This window comes from Magnolia sinica, chromosome 19 (assembly GCF_029962835.1).
Source record: "Magnolia sinica isolate HGM2019 chromosome 19, MsV1, whole genome shotgun sequence".
NCBI classification, from domain to species: domain Eukaryota; kingdom Viridiplantae; phylum Streptophyta; class Magnoliopsida; order Magnoliales; family Magnoliaceae; genus Magnolia; species Magnolia sinica.
The window spans coordinates 63,840,120-63,855,994 of NC_080591.1; the positions used below are offsets into that span (position 1 = coordinate 63,840,120).

General features: G+C 38.2%; 1 protein-coding gene across 4 annotated transcripts in view; it reads right to left on the reverse strand.

Moving 5' to 3' along the window:
- Positions 1-483: 483 nt before the first annotated feature.
- The window catches only part of LOC131235482 (probable 3-hydroxyisobutyryl-CoA hydrolase 2), an 82,356-nt gene continuing 66,964 nt past the window's right edge, over positions 484-15,875 (reverse strand). Inside the window, exons 1-9 of one of the 4 annotated variants that reach the window (XM_058232672.1) lie at positions 4,269-4,410; positions 3,602-3,686; positions 2,707-2,792; positions 2,369-2,490; positions 2,201-2,267; positions 1,988-2,086; positions 1,601-1,702; positions 1,116-1,157; positions 484-1,023 (exon numbers count right to left, since the gene is read on the reverse strand). In XM_058232672.1, coding sequence (XP_058088655.1) covers positions 886-1,023; positions 1,116-1,157; positions 1,601-1,702; positions 1,988-2,086; positions 2,201-2,267; positions 2,369-2,490; positions 2,707-2,792; positions 3,602-3,677 — 732 coding nt within the window. In that variant the 5' untranslated portion in view covers positions 3,678-3,686; positions 4,269-4,410 and the 3' untranslated portion in view covers positions 484-885. Of the gene's footprint in view, positions 1,024-1,115; positions 1,158-1,600; positions 1,703-1,987; positions 2,087-2,200; positions 2,268-2,368; positions 2,491-2,706; positions 2,793-3,601; positions 3,687-4,268; positions 4,411-15,875 lie in introns of those variants that run through there. The other 3 variants (XM_058232670.1, XM_058232671.1, XM_058232673.1) reach the window with 3 other exon arrangements.

Below are 15,875 nucleotides of genomic sequence, written 5' to 3' on the forward strand. Positions count from 1 at the left end.
ATTTAAATGATGTAACTTGATACTTATAATTTTGTTAAATAACACTTTCATACGACCTGGCTTGTATATGTATTTCAGGGATTTACACTTGTACACATACTTTTCTATAAGTCTTCCGCTTGCTTTATTCACTTATCCCTGAATCATATCTGTGTTTTGGCTTAATCTATTCCATATTTTATGCACTAATACAGTCAACATACATTCATCATTAAATATGTTGCATAAGTGATGTTTTGGAACTCGGGAGCTGAGTTATGCTCGACCCCGAACATGGTTGGGTGCTAACACTATCCTAATTTGTCATGTACAAGAAGTCCTCATGAGTTTGGTGTAAGAGTGTGTAGAATTGATAGAGAAAGAGAGAGAGAGAGAGAGAATAATAGTGATAGTTAAGATTATTTTTCCTTCATTCATAGATAGATTCTTGATCTACAGTAGTCTTCTCACAATTTAAAATTTTCCATAATACCTTAACAAGCCTTAAAGGAAATAAGGTGAGGAGCATGAAGACTACCTTCAATGCTCATTAAAGATACATCAAGGGTGGGTGCATCGAACAATCTAGGGACACATTTTTTCTACCAAACTCAATGGAATTTGATGCCTAATGATATTGGAAAATGGTAAACTTCCAATCACACAGTCATCTTTATATGGGCAAAAGATTACCATATCCCTCGTAAACTAAAGTGCAATGCATATGTTGCATACACAATAAAATAACATGCATCATGTATCTGATAATAAACCATCTTACAGTAACACTATAATAACTCATCCAACATTCAACATTTGTCACTTACGATAATCTATTTTGGAATTCATGGACCTCCTTTGGTAGTGGTGATGTGCACTTTAGATCACTTTCATCTGCAAGAATCCTTAGAGCTTTGCTGTAGCTAATTTGGTGGAGTTCGATCTGATAGGAAGTTGTAGTTCTTCCCAATCATCACTGTCTACTGCAATGAAATACTGATCCACCATTTCTTTGCTAACCAATTCCAATTTTGAAGGCTCCCACTGAATGTAAATAAAAAGAAAAAGAAATACTTTAGTTGAACATTTTGTAATGAGTATTCAAAAGGAATAAAAACATAATAAATTCCATTTACCTTAGGCTTTTTATCTTTGTCGAACAATGCTGCCCTACAACCCTACATTTTTAGCCTATCTTAGGAAGATTCAAATTAATTAACAAGGGAATCTGATTCAATGCCCCTCAGGCATGGCATGCGATGTTCCTTATTTCATTGTTGTACCAATGGAATATTTAGTGAGGTGAAACCATTCATTCAATGGGTTCAATAGTGTAAGGCTATCAACAAAAGATCAAACTATTTCAACAATCCCACTTCTTTCATTAGTGGCTTAAATGTAGAGGCAAAAGTGCAAGATCAACAATGTCTTAGATTTAATGGGAAAAATATCAACAATTTGACAGTTTGGATAGTCCACTGAGGCAATTTTTGGTTAATGGCCCTTTAATACCCAACAGAGACCATAAAATGCATGGTTTGTTTCTTTGCCTTTAGAGGCATTGGATGTCTTCCCCATGAAAAATCAACTAAAGTAACAACAAGTGATCCCGCATAGAGACCTCAAAGAAATCATCGGTTACTGTTCTTCTAAGGGCATGACAAGCCATTTTGTATTCCCGAATTAAACATTGGTCGATGCCTTGTGTCCGTCCTTCTCTAATCTGAGAATATACAAGAGGAAGTAAGTCCAAAATATATATAGTTTGAATTCCAACTTTTAGGTTAGAATTGAAAGGAGCATAACTAGTCATTTAATAAATTTTGCTATCTACTCTGCCTTAAAATTTTAGCTCACTTGTGCATCCAAATGGAGCCTATAGAATAAAGAAAACACTTTGGTTTTGTTGATGAAGCTATATGGAGGGAAAATCACAAAAAAAAAGACTTTAAAATTAAAGATAATTACCATATTTAGTTTGAATTTTCAAGAAGAGATAGACTATTACCGATTTAAGAAAAACTTTAAGACCCATTGGCGATGATGTCTTCAATGACTTAACAGCTGAAACAATCCAGTCATCTGTTTTGTTTATAGCTTCATATTCCTATAACAAACAACATTAATTCCCTTATAGTAATAACCCTTTAAATTTTTATCTTGTTAAAACATCACACTAAAATTGTAAGGGTTACATACAATTCTTTACAGAGTTACTTACTAGTGCAGATAGAATTTCTTCCACTGTTCCTTTGGAGAAGCATTTATTAATAATATCCATTCTGCATCTTGATCAAATATTGATGTGATAACACTAATTTATTATGAGAAGAGAAGATGAAAATGATCTTTCTAATAATAACAATATGCCCACCAACTAATGGCGCACCTTCGATAAACACTATCTTCCTTCAAAATTGAAGTTAGTGAAAATGCATCGATAATGGTGGAGATAATAGTCAGATCTGACGAATCCACCTTATTCAATTCCTCTTCCAGCAAAGGTAAGTTCTGTTCATTTTTGAAATATATATTGCAAAATTATTCATGGAAAGCATAGACAAACTTAGTTGATATTAAGATGGATGCATGCAAGAGCATTGAATTTTAATAAAGCTCCACCTTTTTTGCAGTATGAATGAATATATGAAAGTAATTACTGTTCAAATTAGATTGTCCATAACCAAAATACTAAAATCAACTCAATACAATCTTAGAGAACTATACCGTGGAAAGGACAAAGTGAGTTGCAAGGCCGCATGCTACCATTTCAGCTCCGTCTAGTCTTTTGCCAGTGAGACCTATGTATTCCCCTGCAAGATATGGATACGTACTTCGACAACTAGAAGTTTCGATATAATATAATGTTTAATAATAAAAATTTAACATTTTACCTTCAGTGAATTTCTTAAAAAATCAATGATTATGTTTATATCTATGACATCCAAACACAAACTTCTAATGACTTGAATGCTAAAAGAATATTTTGTGTTTTAGTAGTGAAATCATGTTTAGAACAAACCATTATCGTTACTATTATTATTGCTATTGTTCTGTGTAGGCTGTTTTGCTAAGGTAGGTTGGGGGGCTATTGGGTGGCCTATATGGCAAATGACTGTTGTTTTGCAAAGGCCCTTGCATGGGGTGATTCAACGTCCAGTAGAGTCCCAACAATGAATGTTTCTTTGGTTATTGATATGGAAATATGGTTCCTCATTTGCTATGGTCTCTAGTAGGTTACCTCTGTGCATTATCACTTTAATAGCCCTACCAGGTTTCCTTCCTAGAGTTCTGTTTGTTGGGGCCTTTGTAGATGGTCCACTTCTTGTGGCATTCTGGGGCAGAGCGTGTGGATGGGTGCTTTATGCTTTTGGGTCAAGTAGACAAATCCAAAGGATGTATATTTCTCTGTAAAACCAACAAAGGTACAAGTGGTGTGCTCCCATATTTCTCCAAAAAAAAAAGGTTATTACTTCATAAAATTTAAGCAGTGGAATCATTTTTCAATTTAATAGGGAGAAAGCATAAAAAATATTACATACTACATAAAAACAAGAAGGTTTTAAATAAGATGAGTGTTAATCATTGATATAGAAAATCTACTTTAAGTATCAAGTGTTACCAAAGAAGCCTGAGAGACGAGATAGAAAATAGGATGCACCCACATCAGGGAATAGTCCTAAGGATGCCTCTGGCATGGCAAAAATCTGCAACAAATCCACATAAATATATTACTTATCTAACTTAATCTTGATCGGGATTTTTTAAAAATATTGGAAAAAAATCAATTTCCATGGAGATTTAGTTTCCCCTATTTGAGAAGAAAAGGTAGTTACTTTTGCCCTGTTTAAGAAAAAAAAGAAGAAGATAGATATGAAAGTTGATTACTTTTTCAAGGTTTACAAAAAATATATTGACATTGATTTCTTCCAAAAAAAATAATATTAAAATGTGGATTTCAAGGCTATAAGAGATAACAATCTCCATTTGATCAGTAACCTTTAAGATTTTAATGAAAACTATTGCCATACCAAACAACGAAAGTACTGTTGGAATCAACAGTTTTCATTCCTTTTTTCATGAGTTTAAGTAACAACAAATCTATAAAAATAGTGGTGATCATACTCTTCTAAAAGAATATAAATTTCAATAAAAAGACCACACAACCGAGTTTTATATATATATATTTTACCATCAAGGTCACCATATCCAAGATCTTGGAGAATGAATATGTCACATGCACATTTCCACCCTTAGTGATGCCTTTGAAGCTTTACGAAGAAGCACACCACCGTGAATCCTATGGCTCTTCCTCATCATTCTAGCACTCTTATGAATGGGATTATGAATAACCAATTGTGTAAACTACTTGAGGACTAAGAATTCTATTATATAATTATAGAGAAAGAGTTCTATCATTCATGACCTCCTCATCTATATTCTGCTCCAAACTCGCGTATTGCAACAGTGACCACATGACCTCGTGACTCATCTCATGTATAAAATCGACACTCCAAGGGTCTACATAATATATACACAACCACAACCACATTCTGCTGCCTTATCTGGTTTCTTATTATTCATACCATATGTACATAATATGGAATGAATAATGCATTCTATTTATTAAGTATTGAGTATTAATATAAACTAGTTGCGTAGTTCATCAGCATTTACCTTGAGATTATGTAGGATTTTTACTTTTTTCAGTAGGCCGGTCACTCACTCGCACGGGCTGACCAACCTTAAATGTACAAAAGAGGTACATTTGAGGTGATGTTTTAATATGTTGAGGTATGAACATTCTTTTATTATGAATAAATGTTGGACATAGGCCTGATTTAAGCAGTAACATGACATGTTCTTGGTCATGTTACTATCTCGGTCAACCATATGCTCTATTTGGAATGAATTGACCGATAGTCTCCATTATCAAGGTCGATTTTGCCATTTTCTTGATCAAGATGTTCGAATTCAACCAAGACGATTGAATTTGTCATTTCTCGATCAAGATGGCCAAATTTAACCAAGATGGTCAAATTTGTTGTTTTTGGACAAAGATGGTCGAAATTGATGTTTTTACATGGTCAAACAATCACATTTATTGCGCCAAATAATGAATTGATATAGCATTCACCTTTTAACAAAGTCGAAGCGATGTGGGGGGCAATGTTATATACTATTTCATATCATTCTTTGGAAGCGCAATTAGAAAGGTCATGTGTTATAGAAAGGGAAAGATATAATATGTTAAAGATCTTCAAAGATGCTTGGAGTGCTTTTTACAGAATCAAACTAACAGGATGACAAGATATGGAGCAGTTGAAATGAATTCAAAAGTAAACCAAGTAGTCAAGAGTCATTCTTAAGGTCAACCAAGAGGGCAACTAAGATAAAATCTTGGTCGACAAAGTGAAGTAAGCAGTCGATAGCTGTACAAAAGTAGAAAGAACGACCAGTAGGTGTTTAGAAGCAAACCGAGCGGCCAAAAATCTTGGTCGAGCAGTCAAAATGAAATAACGCGAAGAGCATTCAAGTGTAGCATGGGTGAGTGACCGACAAAAGAGATGTGGCTAATGCGTGGTCGATGATTGATTAACGACCTGAAACAGAGCTTGGTCTAGAGAATAGGAACAATTAAGAAGAAGAGATGTACTAAAAGAAGGATTTAGAAAGGCTTTTCGACTATTATTGTTCTACCCTATTTCTATCCATTCCTAAGAGAGACAATCAGAAGGGGACATGTGCAATTTTACGAGAGTTGGGTGTTGTATTCGAGATCTACAGAGATACCTGAAGAGGATTTTGTGGTAATACATTTGGCATCTATCAAGCAGTGCCATGTCATCCACTAAGTAAGAGTGGTCAAGTAAAAAGTGGTATAATCGATAAGGAGCCTAGAATGGTTATCAGGACAAGTGGCAAGGAAGGCAAGTAGTGTTAAAATGGTTACGATAACTGTTAGGATGTAGGAAGCATCTAGATGATTGATCTAAGGATATAAATAATAAAGGAAGTTAGTAGAAGAAACTGTCTCATACCAACCAAAGCAAACCATATCAAAGTTATCTTTCAATTACTTTGTGCTCTTAAGCATTATCATTATCATTATCAGGCATTTACATTCCTTAGTGTTTTCGATATTAGTAAACAGTAACAGTAATTAAGTAGCTGTTAACTCTATTTATAATTTGGGTGTACTCTCATACGATGGATTCTGATTGAGTATTAATTAAGTTCTTCGTTCAGAAAGGAGTTTTACAGTTGTTCTTCATAGCTGACTATAAGAATTTCCTTTTTGTTTTATCTGTATTGAAAAGTCCTTTCGTATAGAAGGCAAAGGTGTAACCCATATTCAGAGGATGAAACCCACCCTCTGATAATCGCCCGATCATTTTAAAGGTTTTGCAAGTGGTTGAATAGGTGACCGATCTTATTCGAACTCGGTCACATGCAGTCGATTATGATGTATCTACCTATCTTGGAGCTTGGGGTCAGAGTCGTTTAGTTTGCATTGAGCCACACATTTAATTATGGCATGCCCATATTAATCATGTGACTGAATTTAAAATTGAGAGAAAAAATATTTCTGGCACATCCAGTGGGACCATATATTTGGTTTACCTACTAGAACGATGTTTTGATTTGATTAATTAGAAATATGAATAGAAGGAGCAATCGAATTGCTGGAGCCAAGCCCTCAACACCAACCACACCACCTCCGATCGAGGATGTGCCAGTTTCGACGGCCCCTGAATCGTTGAATTTAAATACTAGTCCAACACTCAATCCTGACAATTAGGAAGATGCAACTACCTCTCGAACAGTTTCTCATGAAGAGATAACAGTCACAGTTAGCGATGTGTAATTGAGTATCTAATATGTTCGGGAATATGGGAGAGCTCAGGTAGACTTGGTACACGCTAAAGCCAAGCAATTCCATGTTCAAACTGAGAATGTTAATAGATGGATGTCTAACTAGACCGAGGCTATGCATCGATTGATGACCATCATCACTAAAAGAGCACCTACGGTGAGGCAGTATAATGTTGAAGAAAGTTTTATTGGTAACATGGCTTAATCACCATTAATATGCACCTTGCAGTGGAACACACCTCCCATTCCCATCCAGGATGGAAAAAATGCTCCGCTGTTCGTCGTGTTTAGGCGAATAGAGCGGGAGGTCAGGAATGTTCTTTTTAAAGAAGAAAACCAAGGGGGAGAGAGAGAGAGAGAGAGAGAGAGAGAGAGAGAGAGAGAGAGAGAGAGAGCCTAGCCCTGGTCTAGCCTAGCCAGAGTCCAAGCCTCCTGAGCCACCTAAGTTCAAATATGAACCATTTATTCTAGCTTTGCGATATTAGTGTTCATCCTACTATCCAAACATCTATCAGTTTCATCAAATCAGTGCATCAGCATGCAACATTCATTCCTTTCTTAACCTTCCTACTCTTCATATATATTAGCATCATAGTGCATCTCATTGTTTTCATGGGGCAGGCGTATGCTCTATGGCTTGCTGATATAATCGTATCTTGCCCATCAGAAACCTTTGCTAGTTGGCCGTTGTTTTAGCATATACATTGCATACCATCATTTTCACCATATCTGACTGATGGGTGTATGCTCTGAGACCTTCGAATATAATCACAGCAAGTCTACCAAAAACCTTAGTTGATTGGCCGTCGTTTTATCATAAGCATCCTTACAGCATCAAACATCCCATACATCTATATTTGCACCCCTACACTTGATCATTTCGAACGTATGATTTGTGACTTGTCGATATAGTCAGATCCTGCCCATTGAAAATTTAAATTGATCAAATGCCTCTACTAAAATACTACATTACATTTTCTGCATCACATTTATATTTACAGCATGCAAGAACTACCCATATTCTTCAAAAATTAGTCGGATATTGTGAAGCAAATATTGTATGTCCGTACTGATAGAGTAGGTGCCTAAAAATTCCCTCTCTTTAACCGTGGTTCCTTACTCGTAATCTCTAGAATTTAAACTTACAAGTCATCTTAGGGTTAAGGACCCTCAGGTTCTCAATCTTAAGCATTTTTATGGGCTCTAACCGACTGTAAAATCATAATAATTGGTTAGTGGCGACTCTGGTCAAGTCTAACACCTTCACCCCCTTTTTCCAAAGCCCTTGAACGAGGCAACTAATGGATAGGAAGAGAGTAGGTCTACTATACCCTATGGACATCACTCCCTCCTCCGCGCAGTGTCCATAAAATGGCGACTCTACTGGGGAGTAACTAGCCACACTAGTCACGACTTGACTTGAAAAGAAGATTTTACGGATTCCTAAAGAATACATGTTCTCACAAATTTGCATCTCCTTCTACATCAACATTCATTCAAAAAAAAAAGAATAAAAAGAATAAAAAATTGTACCTCTACGAGTCAGGGGTCCTAAAAAAATCTCCCTTATCGCATCATACTTTGAAACAGATCCTGAACAACCATGGCCAACTACGAAGAAGGGCTCTCCCTTTCTCCGCTGTCGACATATAGGAAGGTATTCCCCCACCAACAACCACAACAGTCAAGGTTCGTGTAGGATTTCCAATATCCTCCCAATAGAGACATCTGGTTAGCACAATCATCTACCTCAGGGCATTTCTTCCAATATCCTCTTACGAACAAGAGTCAATTCCGTCATTCCATACACTGGACTTTTGATCAATTCCAAGCTTCTCTCTCTTATGGAAATTCCAGTCAATTTCAATAATCTCCTTCAATCAGGATGTCTTTGGATCCTCAATTTTCAGTCCCAATTCAACAAACTCCCTATAATGGGAACAATCGCCATGTTCAAACTCCTCTAAGTAGGAATCATAAAGGTGTCAACAAAGTCAACTATTATGTGAAGGATATAGGGTAGGCCTGGCAAGGGCCCAAACCTCTCCCATCTGGTCCCTCCGAAATTGAGCAACTCCGAGAGCAACTATGGGACATGGAGAGAAAACTGCAGAAGCAACGTGGGGTGGATCTCCCATCTAGTAAGTTCAAGGACCTTCATCCCTTCCCTGATACAAAGGAACCTCCGGGCTTTGAGGTATCAAAAATTTAAAAAAATATGATGGTGTAGGATGTCTTATATACCGCCTAAGTGTATTTTGTGGAGAGCTTAATGCCATGGCAGACAATGATGGAGCGTTGATCCGTCTGTTTTAGAAGTCCTTGAAAGGCGATACATTAGATCGATACCGTCATTAAACTACCATTTAATAAAAAATTGGGAACAACTTTCCTAAGCATTCATTGATCATTTCAAGTACAACCTTAAGGCAAAGGGATGATGAATCATTATTAGGTTACATTGGATGGTGGAAGGCTATGGCCACAAAAATGAAGACACCCATTGATGACGAGGAGAAAATCTCCATGATCCTCCACTCGACAAACTTGAGTATCTCTAAATACCTTACCTTGCATCTATATGTCAACTTCACCCAACTCATTCGTGTCGGGGAACAAGTTGAAGTTGGAATAAGGGCTAAGAAGATCTCTCTTAGGTGGCCTCATCAGGCCTCCTCGGTACAACCAATAGTGCAAGGATGGCCTACTGAATGTGAGAACGGTAATGAAAGTATTTCCATCCACCATCCATTGGAAGAAGATGATCTTGTTACCTCTACCAAAAACGCAGTTCATCGATAGATCGACCCTATATTGAAATGTTAAACGCGTTAGTCCATGGGCAACCTTTTACCCCACTGCTTCCTAGACCCCCATCGAGCCCTTTAACACCAACATATCATGAACATGAGTACTACGCATACCATCAAATTATGGGTCATAAGATGAATAGTTGTTTCACCTTAAAACATGCGGTCCAAAACTTTATTGACCAAGGAAAAATTTCCATTGTGACTTCTAACACAATTGAGGACAACAAACTCCAGAATCCCCTGCCACAACATCAAGCGGGTCACAGTACATCGGACACCCATATCATCAATATTGTCAGGGAAGAATCTCCTCTCTATCAGGTCCAAGTTGTCCATATCATTGATTCTCGTTCGGAGTTCAAACCCCTCATCCTACAAGGGGCGCCCCTAACCAGTCCAATCTCAAAGCCCCTCACCCACCTTGGGCATCCCTAACCAGTTTAATATATATGCCCCTAATTATACAAGGGGCATTTTTGGTAAATCTAGTCTTCATGTAACGACCTTGGAATTTTTGTGCTAATCTTTCCTTAAGTAGTTGTTTTTGGGGTAATTAGTGCTATATTCGATTGCTTGTGAAATTCGCATCAATCACTTTAAATTGTATCTGCATGGCTCTAAACTTGTAGATTAGTTAGCGCTATGTTACTCTAAAACCTGGGATCCATCGCTAAATCTAGTTATTCTGGAGAATTTTTGGAAGATCTGGATCGGACCTGGACTGCGCGTCGAAAGTCCGATAGCGATGATTTTAGGCTGTTGCGGTCACCAAGTTGGGCTTGACCATTACCTCAAAAATCAAGTCCATGTGATGTTCTGGGTCGATTTGATTGAGTTCGGAGTGAAGAGTGTGAGAACGGTTGAAATTTAATAAGTTTTTATGAAATCTGAGTCGTGTCGCTTGCGCGATGATTTTAAGCTATCTGACTGTTGGATTCTGACCCAATTTCACCCTACGATCGGGGAAGGTGGCCTGCATATCCTTATGCTTGTGGACTTGATCGAGTTTACTGGGACCGTTGAATTGAGTGTGGCCCGCCACGGTGATCTGAAGAGCGGTCGGTATGAAAACTCGGCTTGACCTAGATCTATGGTCAACGAGCTTAAGTCCGACCTTTTGTGGTTTTAGGCCCACCGAAGTGCTTCGTTGGATTGAGAGAGGCATGCTTTGGTTATAACCTAAGTATACCTTGTCCCGGGGTTATTTTCATCAATATGAGGCCTATTTAGAGTCCTTAAACCCTAGCTCTCTTTTCCATACGAATTTTCTCTAACCCTAGCTTGGAAAGAGAGAGATAGTGAGAGAGAAGTTGGTGAATCATCTTGGATTCTTTCCTATTCTTCGCATCTTTGAACCTTCACTTTGAATCGTTATTCGACGATTACGAGTTCATCTTGGGGTAAGTTAACCTAACCCTAATCGTGTTAGAGCTTAGAATAGTCTTGGTGTTATTGTATCTCATTTCTATCCGTGTTTTAGGGTATTCCATCGCCGTTGACGATGACAACTCGTCTGAAATCGGTTTGGTGTTCTTTCCTTGCTTAAGGTGCGGACTTTTAGTGTATAGTTTATGGTTTTCTAGGCTTTCAATGCTAGTGAATGATTTATTCTTGTTATGGATGAGATTTCACATGCCAAATGTTGTGTTTATGTTGCGTTCCTGATATGCATGTGTTATATTGAGATTGGTGTATTCTATGTGTATGTATAAAGAACCGTATGCTTATAAAATATGCATGTTTTTGCCATGATTATTTGTCATGTATGTATGCTAGATGTATGTATGACAACTCCTTGGTAAAGGGAATTGTCCAAATGCTTGTTTTTCAACATACGTCATGTATGTTGTATCATGTATTCTAAGTATTTGTAGGAATGCCTGTATGATCTAAAGTGTAACTTATTACACTAATTGCGGGCGTTGAGAAGTAATTCTCAACACTCCTATTGATGTGCATGATTTCCTTTATGCAAGTTACATTCCATGTTATTTAAATTCAAGCATTACTTATGCTTACATTTATGTTAAGTTGATACTCTTCAGATGCTTAAGTACCACTTGATTTGAGTTGTTGCTCCATTACTGCTCTACATTCAATACGAATCTCTGTTGTAGTGTAATGTGTGTGGGACTATGCATTAGTCCAGGAAATCGGTAATCGGCCTTTAGATCATGACTGAGGTTGCTTTCGCCACGTAGGACGTATTAGACGAACCCAAGTCGTATTAGAGTTGTCAGCAGTGGTTTGGCCACGCGGATTGTTTGCGCACTCTATGTCATTCAACCCAACGTGCGCTCGTGCTAGTCGAGTTCGTCAAGTAACCCGATTGTCCGATGTATGTTCACCATATATGGACACTACTGCTTGAATCTAGGGTACCGAACTTATTAGTAAAATCCTATTAACCATGGTACCTTGATCCGCTAAGACTTATGAGCCGACATGGTGGTATGGGACACCGTGGTCGAGCCGTCGGCCTACGCTGGGTGACAAGCCTCCCGTAGTGACCAGTGAGCAACTCACTCGTGAGCCGATTATGGTGGTATGGGACACTATATTCGTGCTGTCGGCCTACATTGATTGGTGACGAGCCCTTTGTAGTGACCTCGAGCATACCTGGATACCGCAAGGAGGTGACGAGCCGAACTGTGGTAGTAAAGGCATGAAAGGCGAGCATTGATTAGTGACGAGCCATTTACTACGACCTCAAATATATGATCATATGAGATGTCTAGGATTGACGACCCTAGTATGGATCACTGTTTGGATGGTGATATGAGGAAGGTATCTTAGCTTCCCAATCCTGCTGCGTGAAATGGACTAATAACAACTTGGTAATCATATCCATGCACCGCATTTGCATGTGCTTTGTAGATGTGGCGCACTTTGAGGCGATGTCATGCGTAACGTAAGATGAAGACGCTGAGGGTGTACGCGTGAGGGCACGCATCATTTTGCATACATCTTTGCATTAACAAGAGTACTTAGGATTTATTTAATTGTTCTGCTTTATTATTACTGTTTGATTGAACTGATAACATGTTAACCAGTGCCTTATTGTTCCACTGAGTTGATCACTCACTCCCACGTTAAGGCGGTGTTAAACACCCACCGGACTCTATCTAGGTTCTGATGTTGCAGATATTGATGCGACTTCTAAGGCGAGCGAGAGATGGATGATGATGAGGTCGCTTTCTCTTTTATGCAGTTTTGAGACGGGTTCTAGCGAGCCTTGTTCGGTGCGCGATCTCTGGGATTATTTTGGAAATTTAAATGATGTAACTTGATACTTATAATTTTGATAAGTAACACTTTCATACGACTGGTTTGTATCTGTTCAGTGATTTACACTTGTACACATATATTTCTATAAGTCTTCCGCTTGCTTTCTTCACTTATCCTGAATTATATCTACTTTGGCTTAATCTATTCCATGTTTTATGCACTAATACGTCAACATACATCCATCATTAAATATGTTGCATAAGTGATGTTTTGGAACTCGGGAGCCGAGTTATGCTCGACCCCCGAATTTCAGATCTAGTCTTCATAACCTCAATTAATCAAGGGACAACCTCCCCACTCCAGTAATCAACCAGGGACACACCCTACTAGTCTCAGCTTCAATCAACCAGGGGCACACCTTACCTGTATCAGCTTCAACCAACCAGGGGCACACCCTGCCAATCTCAGCTCAACCAACCAGAGGCACGCTTTGCCAATCTCAGCTTCAACCAACCGGGGTCACACCCTGCATATATCAACTTCAACTAACCATGGGCACACCCTACATATCTCAGCTTCAACCAACCAGAGGTACATCCTACCTATCTTAGCTTCAACCAACCAAGGACACTTCTCGCCTGTCTCAGGTTTAGCCAACTAGGGGCGTGCCCTGCCAGCCGCAACTTCAATCAATCAAGGGCAGAAGTCCTCACCATGTACTGACAACAACGAGCTACAAAAGGAGCCTTTCCTCCAAGCCATAGATGTACAATGCTTCGATGAGGACATCCCATACCATAGTCTCAAGTTTGAGACTGCGGATTACATTCCTCTTACATGTCCCATCGAATCAAACTATGTATTCTTTCCTGGTGAGCTCCAAATCTTTTACGACTATCTTAAATATCAATGCTCGACCTTGGTCACTGAGGATTGAGTGAATAAGAACAGAAGAAGACAAGGATATCAGCCTCCTCCAGGCAAGAAAACAATGCATAGGAGCACCAGAAGAAGGCAAGGTCATCAATAGAGGGGCAATGCATTCACCTAAACTTCAATCCTATCAGATGATACAGAGGACTTGGACAAGGGGGATGAATTTCTCCTAATTGACTGGACCACAATCCTAGTCCCACCTGAGTTGGAAGAACCCGAGGAGATGCGATCCATCAGGGATGAACTAAGAGATATGACATTTGACATTGACTCGGAGCTCAACCTCAGACTCATCCTGACACTTAGGCACAGTGATGGGGATCCATCTACTGATCTCTTCAGCCCTGCCTCCTGAGGGGAAGGAGTGCAGGGTAGTAACAGGTTCGTAACCCTTCGACGACAATAAAAGCCAATGTGAATAGTGCTTGGCTCCCCGAGCTAGATCATGCAACCCCTAGTTTTTATTATTGTCTTGCTTGGGGTCCCTTTTTAATCAAATTCTAAAAATAAAGAGTCAAAAGATTTTAAAAATCTAAAACACCAAATATTTCAAAACAAAAAAAAATAAATTCAAATATTTGTAAAATTTTAAAAATCAAAATTTTTTCAAAACCTTAAAAAACCAGAAATGCTTCTAAAAAATCACAAGCAATAAAGTGCCAAGTCTTTCTATCAGAGAACTTGAGTATGAAGTCAATTCATATGATTTTAATGTAGAGTTGGACTTTAAACTCGAGGGTTAATACAAAGCTGATGATGAATTGACTTTTGAACTAGAGGGTCTCCTCAGAAAGTTAAAAAACAAAAGCTAATGTCTTCCCAAAAATTTCAAAATCGTAAACCTAGGATCTTCTGAAACTCTTAAGGAAGTGCACATTGTGAATCCTTTTCTTCAGAAAATGAGCAAAGAATGATTGAATTCTTAAAGTCATGACTGCCCAATCTTGCATCATATAAAGACTTATACAGATTCGTTTGAAAACTTGTCAGCAAAGCTTGAAATGAAGCCTATCATGCATGTTGGAGCACAAAACTAGTAAAGAAGGAACTATGAAAGTAAGAAGATTCAAGCAGCAAAGGAAAAGAGAAGAGCAGAAAATAAATCCACAGAAGAGTTCTATTGCACAGCAGAGATTCACTATGCGGGTCTGCGTAACATAGAGTTAATATATAATCCATTGAGTGGCATGCATCAATAAGCCTACTGCGCAAAGTTGACCATTCGACACAAGATTCGAGACTTCGCACGTGTGAATGCCTATAAATACCCCTCCACCCCTCATTTAAGACATGCAAGTTTGGAGATCACAAAGAAAACCATTCGAATACCTCTGCAAGGTATTCCATGAAGGAGAAGGAAGAAAGAAGAAAAAAGAGCAAGAACTCTATTGTGCTCACCCGTGCAACAGAGATTCATTGCGCTGAGCCTCGCAACAGAATCCTGTTACGCATACACAATATGTATGGCATATTCATGCTACCAAATCCTTTGGAAAGTCTATAAATTTTGTTGGAATTCAGTCATTTCCTTTAAGATTGTCATTCCAGATCAATTAAGGGAGAAACAAAGGATTATTGAACCCGCGTAACATTTCTTTCATTGAAATGTGTGCATTGCAAGCCGAAATGCTGCCGAAATCATCATTTGGATCATTCCATATGACTTTATTCAATTTAATGTTTTGTACTCCATATTGGAATCAAGGGAAATATGAGGATGTAAAATAAATTTTACATTCAATAAAACATATTCGTGATGAATGTTCTCCCATATTCTTTGTTATTATTGAATGATAATTCCCCTATTGAAATACTTTCATTTTCTTGTCAAAACAATGCAGATGTTGTGAAGACCATGCTTATATTCCATGTCAGATAGTACTTTAAGTGTTAGGAGTGCACACATTAGGTCCATGTGTATACTTCGAAACTTTATAACCTGACAAATTCTTAGACATCCTCTACACAGAATATCAACATCAGAGGAAAAGTCAGCCCGATCGCATTTAACAGTCATGAGTTCGTACTCATGATGATCAATTA